Source organism: Macaca mulatta, chromosome 2 (assembly GCF_049350105.2).
Source record: "Macaca mulatta isolate MMU2019108-1 chromosome 2, T2T-MMU8v2.0, whole genome shotgun sequence".
Classification (NCBI taxonomy): domain Eukaryota; kingdom Metazoa; phylum Chordata; class Mammalia; order Primates; family Cercopithecidae; genus Macaca; species Macaca mulatta.
In genome coordinates, this window is record NC_133407.1 from 160,084,489 (window position 1) to 160,098,354 (window position 13,866).

At 49.9% G+C, this 13,866-nt stretch overlaps 1 protein-coding gene across 9 annotated transcripts in view; it reads left to right on the forward strand.

The window, feature by feature from the left end:
• The window catches only part of MYLK (myosin light chain kinase), a 220,904-nt gene that overhangs the window by 150,098 nt on the left and 56,940 nt on the right, over positions 1-13,866 (forward strand). For all 9 annotated transcript variants that reach the window (XM_001113525.5, XM_077993789.1, XM_015130014.3 and 6 more), the window contains exon 18: positions 2,338-2,424. In XM_001113525.5, coding sequence (XP_001113525.3) covers positions 2,338-2,424 — 87 coding nt within the window. The remainder of the gene's footprint in view (positions 1-2,337; positions 2,425-13,866) is intronic.

Genomic DNA, 13,866 nt, shown 5'->3' on the forward strand with positions numbered 1-13,866 from the left:
GTTGCAGTGAGCCGAGATCATGCCACTGCACTCCAGCCTGAGCGACAGAGTGAGATTCCATTTCAAAAAAAAGGGCCAAACAAACGAAACAATTACTGGGTACACCTTTCTTTACATTGTCATCGGCGACGGTTAGAAATGCTGGTCTTCAAGGAAGGGAAGAAGGGAGAGCCCCGGACAAGGGAAGCTTAGACTGACTCCATGCCCCTGGTTTATGGCACCCTCATCCCCAGATATCAAGGGGAAGCACTGCCAGGTTTTTCTGCCTCTTGGAATAGTCCTGGAGCCACTCCCTGTGCACTCCCTGTGCTTGAGGAGAGACGAGGAGTTTTCTGTTGGCCAAGTATCAGTCATCCATGGAGCTTCTGGGTCATACCATGCCCAGACCCCAACCCAGACCAATGAAACCAGGACCTGTGAGGTGAGATACCCTGGCACAGGTGCTTCTAACATACAGCTGAGGCTGAGATCCACCGAGGCTGACAAAGAACTATGTCCAGAGGATTTTTCTGTAGCTGAGAATGACCGTGATCCTTGGGGAAAATGTCCAGTGTAAGAAAATGAAATCATCCCTGCCCTACGGCTTTCTGCTTCTCTGTGTCCCCATGGAATTGGCATGCTGGGTTGCAGGCAGCCTTCTGAGGAACTTGAGAGTGTCCACTCCAGATAGCAGGGACCCCTGATGTGCCATCTGGGGCTTTTTTGCCCGTATGGGAGGCGGCAGGAGTCCGGCTTGCAGTGGGAAGTGGAGGCGAGGAAGTGTTTTGGTGTCAAGGGCTACTTGAAAGGGTTGCTTTGGCTGTCTGCTCCCCCGCACACCCTGTCATGTACTGCTAAGAAGTCCCACTTAAAGCCCCTAATGGTGCATGCAGGGCTTTCCGCTGTCTTTGGTGGGGGATTGCCGCCACAGCCCCTGGAGGCCTGTCTGCTTCTGAGCTGCCATGAGCCTGCGACACCCGCACAGGGCCTCCTCCCTGGATTGCCTGGAACAGAGAGGAGGCAGGCAGTAGGCTGGGAAGGAAGCCTGTGGGGTGGTGATGAGCGGAGGGACTCATGTGGGCAGATCCATGTTCTGGGGAAGGCGAGGAGCCTAAATGCCTCCCAGAAGGAGAAATGCATCCAGAGGCAGCTCAGAGTCCACTTGCTGGGAGGAGGATGTCCCCAGCCCCCAGTTCTGCTCCCTGTGCCTACCCCTCAGAGCCCCAGGAGCCCAGTCTAGGCAAGATCAGCCCTGACTACCAGTCCTGGAGGCGGATGTGAGAGGGCTCTTCCTCCCCAGCCAAGCCTCAGGAATGTGGTGAAGCCTCCGCTGGAAAGTCCCCCCACCCACCCCCGCCCCCACTGAGCTTCCTCTCCTCAGGAGCAGGAAAAGAACGCCCAGGGAGAGGGCTCCAAGGGGGAGACTGTCTCTCAGTGCCGTCCCCAAAGAGCGCTCCTTGTGGGGGAAGGAAGGCCAGTGAACGTGCTGGAGCCCAGTGATAGCTGCTCAACCAGCTCCTCCTTATCCCATTTCCCGGGTGGTTTCCCCACAGTGTCCTGGGGGCCGGTGAGGGCCTTCCCACCCAGCCCAGCCAGCCAAGTGATGTTTCCCTGCTTGCTCTCCATGAGGGAGGGTTTCCTCTGGCAGAGGGAGTGTGGAGCAGAGCCCAAGGGCAGGCACCGCCCAGCATCTTTAGGTCCGCCCAGCAGGCAGCTGTGCCCAGCTTCACTGGGCCTGTTGGGGGAGGGCTAGCAGAGGCCCCACAGTGGGGCCTAGACCCTGTCTCAGAGGGGAGGTGTGCTGGCTGCCTGCTCAAAGACCTCCGTTTGGTTTGTCACTGCAAAGTTTGGTCTGCAGAAGAAAGTCGGAGAAATCAGAAGCTGTGTGCCAGCTCTAGTCCATGAGCCCAAGAGCAGGGACCCTGTCCCCTCCTCCCCCTATTGGAGAGACAGCCTTTTGGAGACCCAGGATGTCTAGCAGGAGGGAGACAAGGCCTGATGGAGGAGAAAGCCGGGAGGGTGAGCAAGGGGTGACTGTGCCCCGACTCTGCCAGCAATGGCATTCCTGGGGGATCATCCCAAGCTCCCAGGGCAGCCTGTGTGCTCATCTTGCCAAGGTGACGGTGCTGTCTTCACCGCATTAATCAGGCCCAGGGCAGTGGACGGCCCTTCTTTGGTGCTCTCATGGAGGGTGAAGGAGGTTGCCTGGACGCAGGCGCTGTTCTGTCCAGCAGGCACAAAGCGCCCTCAGAGTTGGGGGAGGAGTTTGGTCGAGGTGGGATTTTGACCGAGAGGCCCCCTCTGCTCAGTTCCTCAGCGGCTGCTGACTAACGCTGGTTGTTACCTGTTTCGTTCCAGATGCCCCGGCCAGTGAGAACACCAAGGCCCCAGAGATGAAATCCCGGAGGCCCAAGAGCTCTCTTCCTCCCGTGCTAGGAACTGAGAGTGAGTACTCGCCCAGCTTCACCGGGCAGAGGCAGGGGCAGGGACTGAGGGCAGCCTCAGAGCCCCCACTTCCTGGTCACTCACTCTTGCCCAAGCTCCTGGAAGTCTGATGTCCGCCCACACCCCCAAGTGCCCAATAACAGAACCAGTTCCTTCCTTCGTGCCTTCTCTGGCACCTCTCTCCATGGGACACCTTTCTGGCAAACTCCTCTGAAAAGTCCCTCATCCCTGAATTCTTCCTCACCTCAGCTCCCAGAGTCAACACCTGGCTCCTCCACTCCCTCCTTCCCAGTGTCACGGAGATGTGTCTGGGTCTCATCCTCCCTCCTCCATTGTACAGAGTCTGTTCAAGCGATTACCTTTCAGAATGACACATGCTGTGCCTTGCTCATGGAAGGCAAATCGCGCTGTGGTATAAGAAGCCGAGAGAGAAAGGAGACTCTCCGTGACCATAGACAGCTACCTTCCTCTTTTTGGATCTCAGCTTCCCCAGAGCCCACACATCCATTAGGCACCATGCGTAGGGTCCACAATGCTTTTACAGGCCTGCCAAATGCTGTAATAACTTATAAAATTAGAAGAAAAAAGTGAACTTTTAAGTCAAAGACAATGTTTTAATTCATAACATGAATATATTCATCTTTATACCCATGCAGTTATAAAGTAATTTACATAATTCAAATATAATACTTGATATATAATTAAATCTATGTACCTTTTTTTTGGTGGAGGAGGGGGCTATAAAGGCAGAAGGGCCTCAAAAGTCACAATGTCACCCCGGCTGCCCTTATAATTTTTAATCTAATTTTGACAGCAGAACTATCCTTTGAAACCTACAGTTTCAACAGAGGGTGCAGAGTCGTTTCAACATCCCCAGCACATGCTGTGTTTTAAAACAAACAAACAGAAAACAAGATAAGCTCCTAATTGCCCCTACTGATAGAGAAAAGTAATTGAGCCTGATTAATTCAGACTACAGTCTTCTTCCATTACAACGCAGTGTTTGTGACTTTGTTTTATTCTTACCTTCCTAATGATGAACTTGGGTTCCTCAAACATACCCCAGCCAGGCTGTTGGGGGAACGCAGCCTTCAGTATGTTGGGACAGCGAAATTGGAATTAATTTCTCATTGACACTTAACCAAGGTAGATAGCCTGAGAATATCAAGAATGGACATTTAATAAGTTGTTGGGAATGCATACATAATACCAAGAAAAACCTAGTGAGAATGGGTTAATAATTTTATCTTCCAAAAATATTCCTTGGGCCCGTGCTATACTTGGTATGGAAAACCGTGAGCAGAAGAGATAGAGAATATAGGAAGGGCACCAGGGGCTGTGAACTGGGGCTATGGCATGGCTGTCCCCCACTTCTGGGTGCAGAAGCTGCAGTGCAGGGGTTGATCTGGTGGGCGGCCTCCAGCCCTCAGCTCCAGCACACCCACTCCAATGAGCCTTTGAGGAGGTGAGATGGGGTCAGAGCCCAACTGTGGAGGAGGAAAACAAGCTTGAGACGATGAGCAGAGCAGGAGTTGGGCTGTCTGCCCTGAGAACAGAAGGCTGTGGAAACACCATGCAAGTTGTCACTGTCCGAGTCTGGAGCAGCGGCTCGCACCCCTGGCTGCATGTTATATTCACTTGCGGAGCTTTTAAACCACTGCCACGCAGGCTTCCCCTGCCCCCAGACCAATTACATCAGAATCTCAGGGGTGGGTGCCAGGCCTCAGTATTTGTTCAAGCTCCAGGTCACCCCATGTGCAGTCAAGCTGGAAACCAGCTGTTCCACGGAGAACCTGGTGCCCACACTGTGGGTCTTGAGAAGCAGAAGGGGGTCTCCCCTGCTGCCTCTGTTAAGTGTGGACCCGCCTCGGGGACCCTCACATCAGCATCCTCAGAGTATCGCGTTGCCCAGAGAGCAGAGCAAGGCACCCTGTGGTGGGGAGGCTGGAAGCAGGGAGTGAAGCTCCATCCGAGTTAGTAGGGGAGCAGCAGGCTGGCAGCAAGTGCTTCATCTCTGCGGAAAACACACATTCACAACTGGATTAACTCCAGTAGACGCCACTTGGATCTCACTCTGTGTGCAGAGCCCCCATGTTGGAATTTCAGACATCTTGGCCCTGAAAGAATGGCAGTGTGTATCTCCACACACTCCAAAGTCATGGCCACTTTGTACCCCTTTGCTGGCCCACCGCCCCGCCCCCCACCCCCGTCACCCCAAACCTGCCGCCCCAGCACTGAGAGCAGTGCCAGGCTGGCTGCAGCTGCCCTCCACCTGCTTGCACCCCTGCCCTCTTGTCCTTCAGAAGCCTGTACCCTGGGGGCCTGAGAGACACCCTGGGGTTTGTTTCTGGAGCGTCCTGAGACGGCGGCTGCCCAGAGATGGAAAATGAAGATGTCTTTTAGGTCTGCACCCGTTCTTTTCTCCCTTTGGAGGATAATTCTTAGTTTATTAATTATATGCATTATATATGCACACATTCTTATTTAAGCATTTTAAACAATATAGAAATATACTATGTATAACGTGAAAGTCCTCTTTCATCTACCACCAGTTCTACTCAAGCCCCAAAAATCCTCAATGACTTTTTTCCATGCATTTTTATATACATGCACAAGTACATCAATTGCGTTTTTGCCTCACAGAGATGGAACCACACAGTCTGTACACCTCTGCAACCTGCCTTTTTCTCTTAGCTTTGCCATCCCCAGTCCCAGACACCTCTGATTCCATGAGCGATCTGGCTGTGTGTGTGTGTGTTCATCTGTGTCAAGGGCTGAGAAGTACCTAGTCTAAGAGGGAAATCCATCTGTCCTGAGGTGAGGCTGAGTGATTTTCTCATCAAACAGATGGTGACCAGGTCCCTCTTCTGCACACCTCCCTCCCTGCTGAGCACTGAGGAGCATGAGGGAAAAGCCAAGGGCATCCACCCCAACCCAAGCAAGGACAGGGTGAGAGAAAGCGGACAGAAGTACAAGTTAACCTGCCAGACACCGACTCACAAGTGCAGGGGGGAGGTGGGAGCAGCTTGGGAGGATTTTGGGATGAGGAAAACAGGGTCAGGTTATGAAGGAGAGGAATGCGGTTTATGTGGTTTGACTGGAGAGAAAATGGTAACATCAGATGGGGAGGAGGCAGACAGGGAGGAGCCACCCAGATGCTGGAGTGAAGATTGTGAGGGCACCTGTCTCAGGACAGCTGCAGGCTGAATAAAATCAGAGTCTACCGAGTGCCTGTGCACTGGGATCACCTCAGGAGCTCGATCTGTGTCACTTCAGCCAAGTCTCACTCAACTGCGCTATAAATAGCTGTTCCCATTTTAGGGATGAGCTAAACAGAGCCTCAGAGAACTAAACTGCCCTGTCCAGGGTCTCACAGCTAGTAAGGTGTGGAACTGTAGTGCCAACCCTGACCTACGTTCTGGCCACTACACCCGGGCCTGGCTGCAGTCTCAGGACATACTCTGTGCTGTCCACATGTGGCTTGGCTGTATGTCCCCTGGCTCATTGCGGGTGGCAGGAGGACTGGCTGATAGGACTGGCTTTAGGCTGCCACTAAAGCTGGGGGAAGGAGAGCTGCAGCCAGCTTGCCTCCCTGGACCTTGAGACCTCTCAGTGTTTGCTGTGTGCCTCTTGATGGGAATTTTTTATACCTCTTTTGATATAATTTCAAATTTACAGAAACATTGCAACAATAGTACAAGGAACTCTTATATGCTCTTTATTTAGAGTCACCAGTTGTTTACATTTTGTTTCACTGTTTTGTCATTCTCTCTCTATATATATTCATTTATTTATTCATTTAGATAGAGATAGGTACCTACCATTTTAGGCCAAATTGGAGACATCATGCCCTTGACTTCTAATTATTCTGTTGTCCTAAGAACATAACTAAAATGCAACTATTGAAATCAAAATCAAAGAGTAAATTTGTCATTGAACCAATACTGTTGTCTAATTGATTCACAGTCTACATTTATTGTCAGTTGTTCCAATAATGTTCTTTATGGCTATCTTTTTCTCCTGTTGAATATTTAATAATAACATTCCTAAAACACTTCGTGTACTTCTCCAGCCCAGAGTGGGTCCTCTCCTCCCTTTGGAGATGGAACAGGAAAGAAGTTCACAGGCCCAGGGAAGAAACACCCAACAGTCTTCCGTCTAAGCTTGAGCAGGGCATGGGGAGACAGAGATACTCCTGTCAGACTCCGGGTGCCAACTTACTATGCTCAGTTCTGGGGCAACACTCAGGCACAAGACACAGCAAGAAAGCCAATGAGGTAGAAAGCAGGAGACGAAGGTCTTGGTTCTCCCAGTAATTAAATATGTGGCCTTGGTCAAAGCCCTTCATTCCTCTGGACCTGGGCTTCCTTGCCAGTTAAATGGGGAGTTTCTCCAGCTGACCCCAGGCCTTTCCCGACTCTGACATCAGCATCAGCCCATTGGATGGAAAGCTTTTGAGTGACACAGTTCACTTAAGATTAAAAACTCTCCATCATATCATCTGAAGTGTGAAGGAGTCCAAAGCTACAGCAAGCATAGTTTAGGTCACACAGCAGCAAAGGTGTCCTGAGGGAAAGAGGTCTTAAGCATACAGGTTTAGGGGAGTCCCAGCTGGAGGGGGCCCAAATGGCCAGGGGAGTTCTTGGGAATTTTGTGTGAGGGGAGACAAGCATGCTGGCTGTGTGAAGGAGGCATTGATGGGGCTTAAGAAGTGGCCTTAGGAAATGTACATGAGGTGATGCCAGTTTGATACTAGACTCTAGGAATTCCTCCTAGCAGTCTGCATAAATTGATGGTCTTTCAGAAGAGACATAAATGGGCATCCATGTGGGGCTTTTACAACTTAAAGACATTAACCGGGTCCTGTTCATCTCCAAAACTTTAGTAGCTGGTCCCTCAGTAGGTTTATAATAAATATTTGATTTTTCTAACCAGTTCATAAGTTCCCATGCTCCAAGGGTCCCTGCCTCCACTGTGGTTCTGTCACTGGGGATGATGCCGATGGAACATCCCTTTGTAGTCCATGCCTGGCCTTGGTCTGAGCTTCATCTCTGACATCAGTCACTTTGGAACATCCCAGATTATGAGACTCTCAGATATCTTTGCCTAGACCTCCCATATGTGTCTGCCTCTAAAATGGAAAGTTGTGTCAATTTGAAAGCATCTCTGGATATTAAAAACTGTATCCAGTTTCCATGCAAGATTTCCCCAGGATCAAATCTTTTTTTTAAACATTCCGCTGCAGGTCATGGGGAATGTTCAATCCTGATGGGATTCAAAAGGTGGAAGAGAGGTTGGGATTTGGCATCAAGACTTGCCTGACAGTGAAAGATGTGGGGCCCTGGGGGAGAGACTGGGCTATTTCCATGAATGTTTCTGAAAGCTGGCACCAACTCCCAGTTACTCCCAACCAAAGTGTGGGTCTGGGAGGAGGAATAGTGCCTACCTAGCACACTCCCACCCACAGGTATGTGACTCTATGACTTCCACCCACTACTCCTCCCAGCTCCTTCCCCAACTCTCCCAGTGTCTCCCATAAGCCAGTGAAATGGCCAGAGTGGGGACCTGGAGGGTACCTAGCGAGCAATGCTGGCACCCCTGGCCCAGCACACCTCTTTCATAACCATCCTGATGCTCTGCGTCCTGGGGGTTTGGGAATGGATGTTTGCAGTAATCAGAGGAGCGCTGTTTCTTTGGAATCTTCTTGTGTGACAGTCCTTGCTTTGAGGAAGGTGAGCAAGAAATTTGCCCAGAGATGTTAATTCTGGGAAAATGACCGATATTCCTCCACATATCTGTAAGGATGTACTGGATGGGGCCAGTGTGTACAGTGGGGGAGTGGGTCAGGTCACCCAGGGCCAGTGTGGTAGGACTCAGCCTTCCGTCCTCAGGTGCCCCCACCTCCTCCCTGCTCCCATACAGCCTTATGGGGTGGGTGCTCGCTCCACGCTCAACCCAGCCCGAGTCCTTTTCAGGAGCCTTTGGCAGAAAGTTCATGCTGATTTTGGGAATTGTGAAGGATTTGATGTCTATTTTTAACTACCTACCTAAAAAGGGAAATGTCCCCAGAGAGGCAGACATCCAGGGACCTCCCTATACCCAAGGCTGGTAGGGCTAGTTCCCTAATTCTCCTTTGCTTTCCATAATCTCAGACCTTTTGACTCTGTGAGACCCACCTTCAGGCTCTGCACCTATCTTGCGAACGTTCGCTCTGGTCTCTCTGCCCTGCTGATTTTCCATGTTTGAGAGTGAGGCATTCAGGTGCTTTCAGACTGAGCATCTGGAAACTTCCGTGGGTTACTGACCTCCTTTTTTCCCCCCCCCCAGGACGGTTAGGGCTTGGGTCGGCTGGAACAGATTAACTGGACAATTAGGAGGCTGGCCTCCCCACCCCTGCTCCAGGTTTCCCAGGAGCCTTCCAGATCCAATATTTTGACTCATGTTTTTATTGGGCTATTTCACTTCCTCTAATATCAATCTTCTATCTAGAGTGGAAGGCTCAGCACCTGGCAGTTTTGATCCAAGATGCGACAGCAGAAACTGATCCTTTTAATAGAAAGTTATGTAAAAATTCAAGCCCCAGGGCTATATTTCTCAGCATCAGTGCCCAGGGCTGGGGAAGAATGTTCCTTGGGAATTCCCAGGTTAACAGAAATCCTTAAGAGTTTCACTCATTCCTTTATGGCCATTTATCAGGCATGTGCCAGGTACTATGCTAGGACACTGCAGATACAGAAGGTAGATCCTATCCCTGTCCCCAGAAGCTTGCCATAGTGTGTATGTTGGGGACAGGTTTCTGAAATAGCAGTGCCTGATGAATGCTGTGATGGAGCTACCTCAGAGGGCCATGAACCCAGCGGGGCATTAGTGGTACTTGAGCTGGGACCTGCCCAAAGAATGTGCAAGAGCCATCCAAGAGAAGAGGGCCCAGCATGTGCAAAGGAGCGAAGGCAAGAACCTGGTGTTGCAGAAACTGAAAGACATTCCATGTAGATTACAGAGCAGTACTTCCCAAAGGAAGGTGCAGGGACCAGCAGCAGTAGCAGCACCAGCACCTGGAAGCCAAGAATCTGTGTTTTTATTAAGTTTTCCAGGCAATCATAATGTAGGCTAAATTTTGAGAACCACTAATATTGAGTGTCGAGGGTGTGACGAAAGTTGTCCCCTCTTGGGAAAGCCAGCAAGAAAGTTGGGGATGAAAGCCAGGGACAGAGCTCAAAGACCTCATAAGACGAGTTGAATTTGATCCTGAGTGGCAGTGGGCAGCCACTGAACAGATTCGGGCAGTGAAGTGACATCATATTTGCATTTGAGAAAGATCACTTTGGCCACAGTGTGACAGATGTGATGGGGGACAGGGGACCAGAAGCCTAGGAGGTGATGCAGTTGGGACTACAGTGCTGATGGTGGGAAGGTAGAAATTGGCAGACTGAGGAGGTGCTCAGTTGGTGTAGTCAACAGGCATTAGTCAGGGGATATGGGCAGGGAGGGGGCCTTGGGAGAAATGGGGACAAGAAGCAGGTGTGAGGAAAAGGTCTTGGATTTGGTTTTGCACATGGTGGGCTGGCAGTACATGTTTGGCATCTCCCTGGGAGATGATGGTCAGGTAGTTGGATGTATTGGTACAGGCTCAGGAGAGAGGTGTGGCTTCAGGGGAAATGGAGGCAAGAGAATAGGGGATGGAAAGAGGAGCTCAAAGGGCAGCGGGGAGCACAGTACCCTGGGGCAGTGCTCTACCAGGAAGGATGTGTTGCCTGAGCTGACTGCCTAAAGGAGGTGGCTGAGCCCCTCCTCAGAGGGGCAGCCTGAGTAGGGCATGCTCTGCCCTCCCTGCCTGTCCCGTGGCCAGCAGCCACTATGGAGTTTGCAGAGGTGCTTGGGTTTTATTTTCCTTCTAGGATGTTCCTCTCTGACTGGCTAGTACATAAAGTTTATGGTGTCAGAGAAGGGGATGAGAGACAAAGGGCTGACAGGAATAATAAGATAATAAGAGTGACTCCAGAGGAGAGGAAACTAGTTCGTGAGCCAAGGAGTACTGTGAGTTTGGGCATCTGGACAAGCAGAATGTCCCCTCTTCTGAGGACCTGGACTGGGGAGAAGAAGCACAGGTGCTACATGAGAGCTCTCAGGTTAGTGTAAGGCTGAACTGGCCAACAGGGTGGTGTACCACATAGTTGAAGGGGCCAAACTTGCCCCAAAGGACAGAGAAGTCCTCTGGGGATCTGTTTGTTTCAGAGAGGGGGATGGTGGGGGGAAGGGCTGATGTTAGAGCATGCACTTAGGCTGAGCATGGTGGCTCACTCACCATCACGCCTGTAATCCCAGCACTTTGGAAGGCCGAGGTGGGAGCTCACTTGAGCTCAGGAGTTTGAGACCAGCCTGGGCAACATAGTGACTCTCTACAAAAAATTAGCTGGGTGAGTGCTGAGATGGGAGGATCACTTTAGCCCAGCAGGTTGAGGCTACAGTGAGCTGTGATCATGCCACTGCACTCATCCTGGGCGACACAGCAAGGCCTTGTGTCAAAAAAAAAAAAAGAAAGAAAGAAAGAGAAAGAAAAAAAAAAACATGCACTGTATGCTATACTTTCTTTATAATGTAGCTTAATTCCACAACAAATTTTATTTATTCCATATCCTGGCTGGCAGGAGGCTTGGGTCCCATTTCCAGCTCCAGAACATCTGGTTTTATGAACCCAGCAAGTCACCAGACTTTTATGAGATGCCATCTCCTTTTTCATAAAATGGAGACATTATGATGCTCCCTGCTGTATTTGATTGGGATAAGAACCAAGTGAAACGCTCCCTCTGAGAAACCGGGTTTTACAATCAGGTGTTTTCTGCCTATAAGCCTAGTACACAATTAGTGGATTTCAGCAGATGGTCGTATAAAATATGTACAGAATAAGATATAAAACATTGTTAACACTTAAAATTGTTTTTACTGATAGGAACCAAGCCAGCTTCAAATGCTAACCAATTCAAATAATGGTAGCTCCAAATTTACAGAACAAACATAAAAATTTGGCCTTCAATCCTATTTAACTATGACACTGAAAGATTAGTTAGGGCTTCACTTCCAGTCAAATGGGTTTACCCAGAGCCACCAAGTATGGGGCAGGACTTTGGAGTCCCCTGATTTCATGTTGCGCTCCTAGCTCTTCACCCCAGGGACTGTCAACCTCCTTCCCACACCCTCTGGTGCCCACCCCACTGGTGATGCCCATCCACAGCTATATTAGTCTTCCAGGGCTGACTTAAAGCATGGCAGACTGGGTGGCTTAACCACAGAAATTGATTCTCACAGCTCTAGGCTAGAAGTCCAAGATCGAGGTTTCTGCTTGAAAATGGCAATCTTTCCCCTGTGTCCTCACATGGTCTTTTCTCTGTGTGTGCGTTTGTCTGGTCTCTCTCGCTCTCCTCTCTCCTTCTCCCTTCCTCCATCTTTCTCTCTCGCTCCTTTCTCTCTCTCTCTTCTTCCTAATCTCTTCTTATAAGGACACCAGTCAAATTGGACTATGGCCCACCCTAATGGACTCATTTTAATTTAATTACCTCTTTTAAGGCCCTATTTCTAAATACGGTCACATTCTGAGGTACCAAGGGTTAGGGCTTCAACATGTGAATTTGAGGAGACACAATGCAGCCCATGACAACAGCCCTCCACGTAGCTCCTCTGAGCAGATGGCCTCCTCTCTCCAGAGATCAGATCTGGGCTCCAGTAGAAGCCCTCTCTTCTTCCCTGGAGGGCCTCTCTCTTCCCAACAGTCCTGGACGAAGAGGGGCAGGGCCTTTGTGGCTCAGCCAGTCACAGGCATCCCATATCGCATCTGGTCTCCCCCACCAAAGGATTTGGCTCCCCATGCTCTTCCCTCTAGCATCTTTGGGCTCTCCCTCTCCACTGTGCCCCAGCCATTACTTTCCACCTTGTCATCTTCTCTCTTTTCTCACCTCAGAAGAAACCTGAGCTTCATATTCCCTCTTGTTTCCTTGCTTCTCTTTGTCCTTTCACCTCCAGCATCGTTGACTATTTCATTCCCCACTGTTTACTCAAGAATCTCCTCTGGGGTGACTTTGGACCATGCTGTCCCATGGAACCTGGCCTCTCCAGCATCACCATCTCTCACTCCATGCTGGGCACACCTGGCGCTCTTCCCAGCATCTGTCCTCCTCTACCCTTGCTTGTTGCAACACTCCTGCTCTCAGGGTCCTTCCACAGCCCTCTCCCATGTCTCAGCTTCTTTACCTTGGACACACCTGGGATCGAACCCTGGCCTCCACTCATCTTTCATTGCACTCTCTTTCCCCAAGGAAATGGCCCATCTTCATGGTTTCCATTCTAATGGCTTCTTTAATTCTGGAATCTTTCACTTCCAGTCTCCACCAGCCTCCCTCTGGAATTCTGATCCTGGGCTTCTAACCTACAAACAGATTCAAACAGATTAGTCTGGTACTCCTAATTCTATATTCCTTCAGTATGACTTTCCACGTGTATCTATGCAAGAAATCTCAAAGTAATCTGTGTACCTCCCTCTTGTTTAGCTCCTTAAATTCTTTTAACTTTCCTCTGCCTCTCATTTGCATCTTCTTTTCTGCATGGATCTTGATCAGTGACTTCCAAGGTATGGCAATAGCCTCCTAATTGGATCTGTCCCCCAAGAGCTGGAAAGGCCTATCAGGGACCTCTAGCCCAGCCCGACTGCTGTTTGAGTGAGGACTCGCTGTTCACTCAGGACAAAGCCTCAGCTCAACTCTCTGTGATGAAAGAAATGTCCCACATCAACACAATGTGATAGCTACTAACCACATATGGTTATTGAGAACTTGAAATGTGACTAGTGCAACCAAGGAACCAAATTTTTAATTTTCTTTCTTTTTTTCTGAGATAAGGTCTCGCTTTTCACCCAGGCTGGATTGCAGTGGCAAAATCATAGCTACTGTAACCTCGAACTCTTGGGCTCAAGCAATCCCTCCCAACTAACTGAGACTACAGGCATGCACCACCATACCTGGCTGTTTTTATTGTTTTTTATAGAGACAGAGTCTTGCCGTGTTGCCCAGGTTAGTCTCGAACTCCTGGCCTCAAGTGATCTTGCCACCTCAGCCTCCCAAAGCGCTGGGCTTACAGGCTGAACCACTATGCCTCACCTTAATTTTGTTTAATTTAGAGTGTCCACTATCCTCATACCCCTGCTGTCCAATATCAGCCCTGTGCTCTGCCAGCCTCCTCCAAACATCACCCTGATTCTCACCTCTGAGCTACTGTCTGTTCCTGACCTGTGGGTTCTCCCCTTTCTCCAGTTCAGACCTTCCCTAGCCTTCAGGTCCATCTTACATCCTATCTTTTAGCCTTCTAACTAACCATCTCCTCCACCAACAGTGTTCTTTTTCCATTCAAACAGCCACATCATGTTGACTGAATAACACATCTTTTTTATAACTT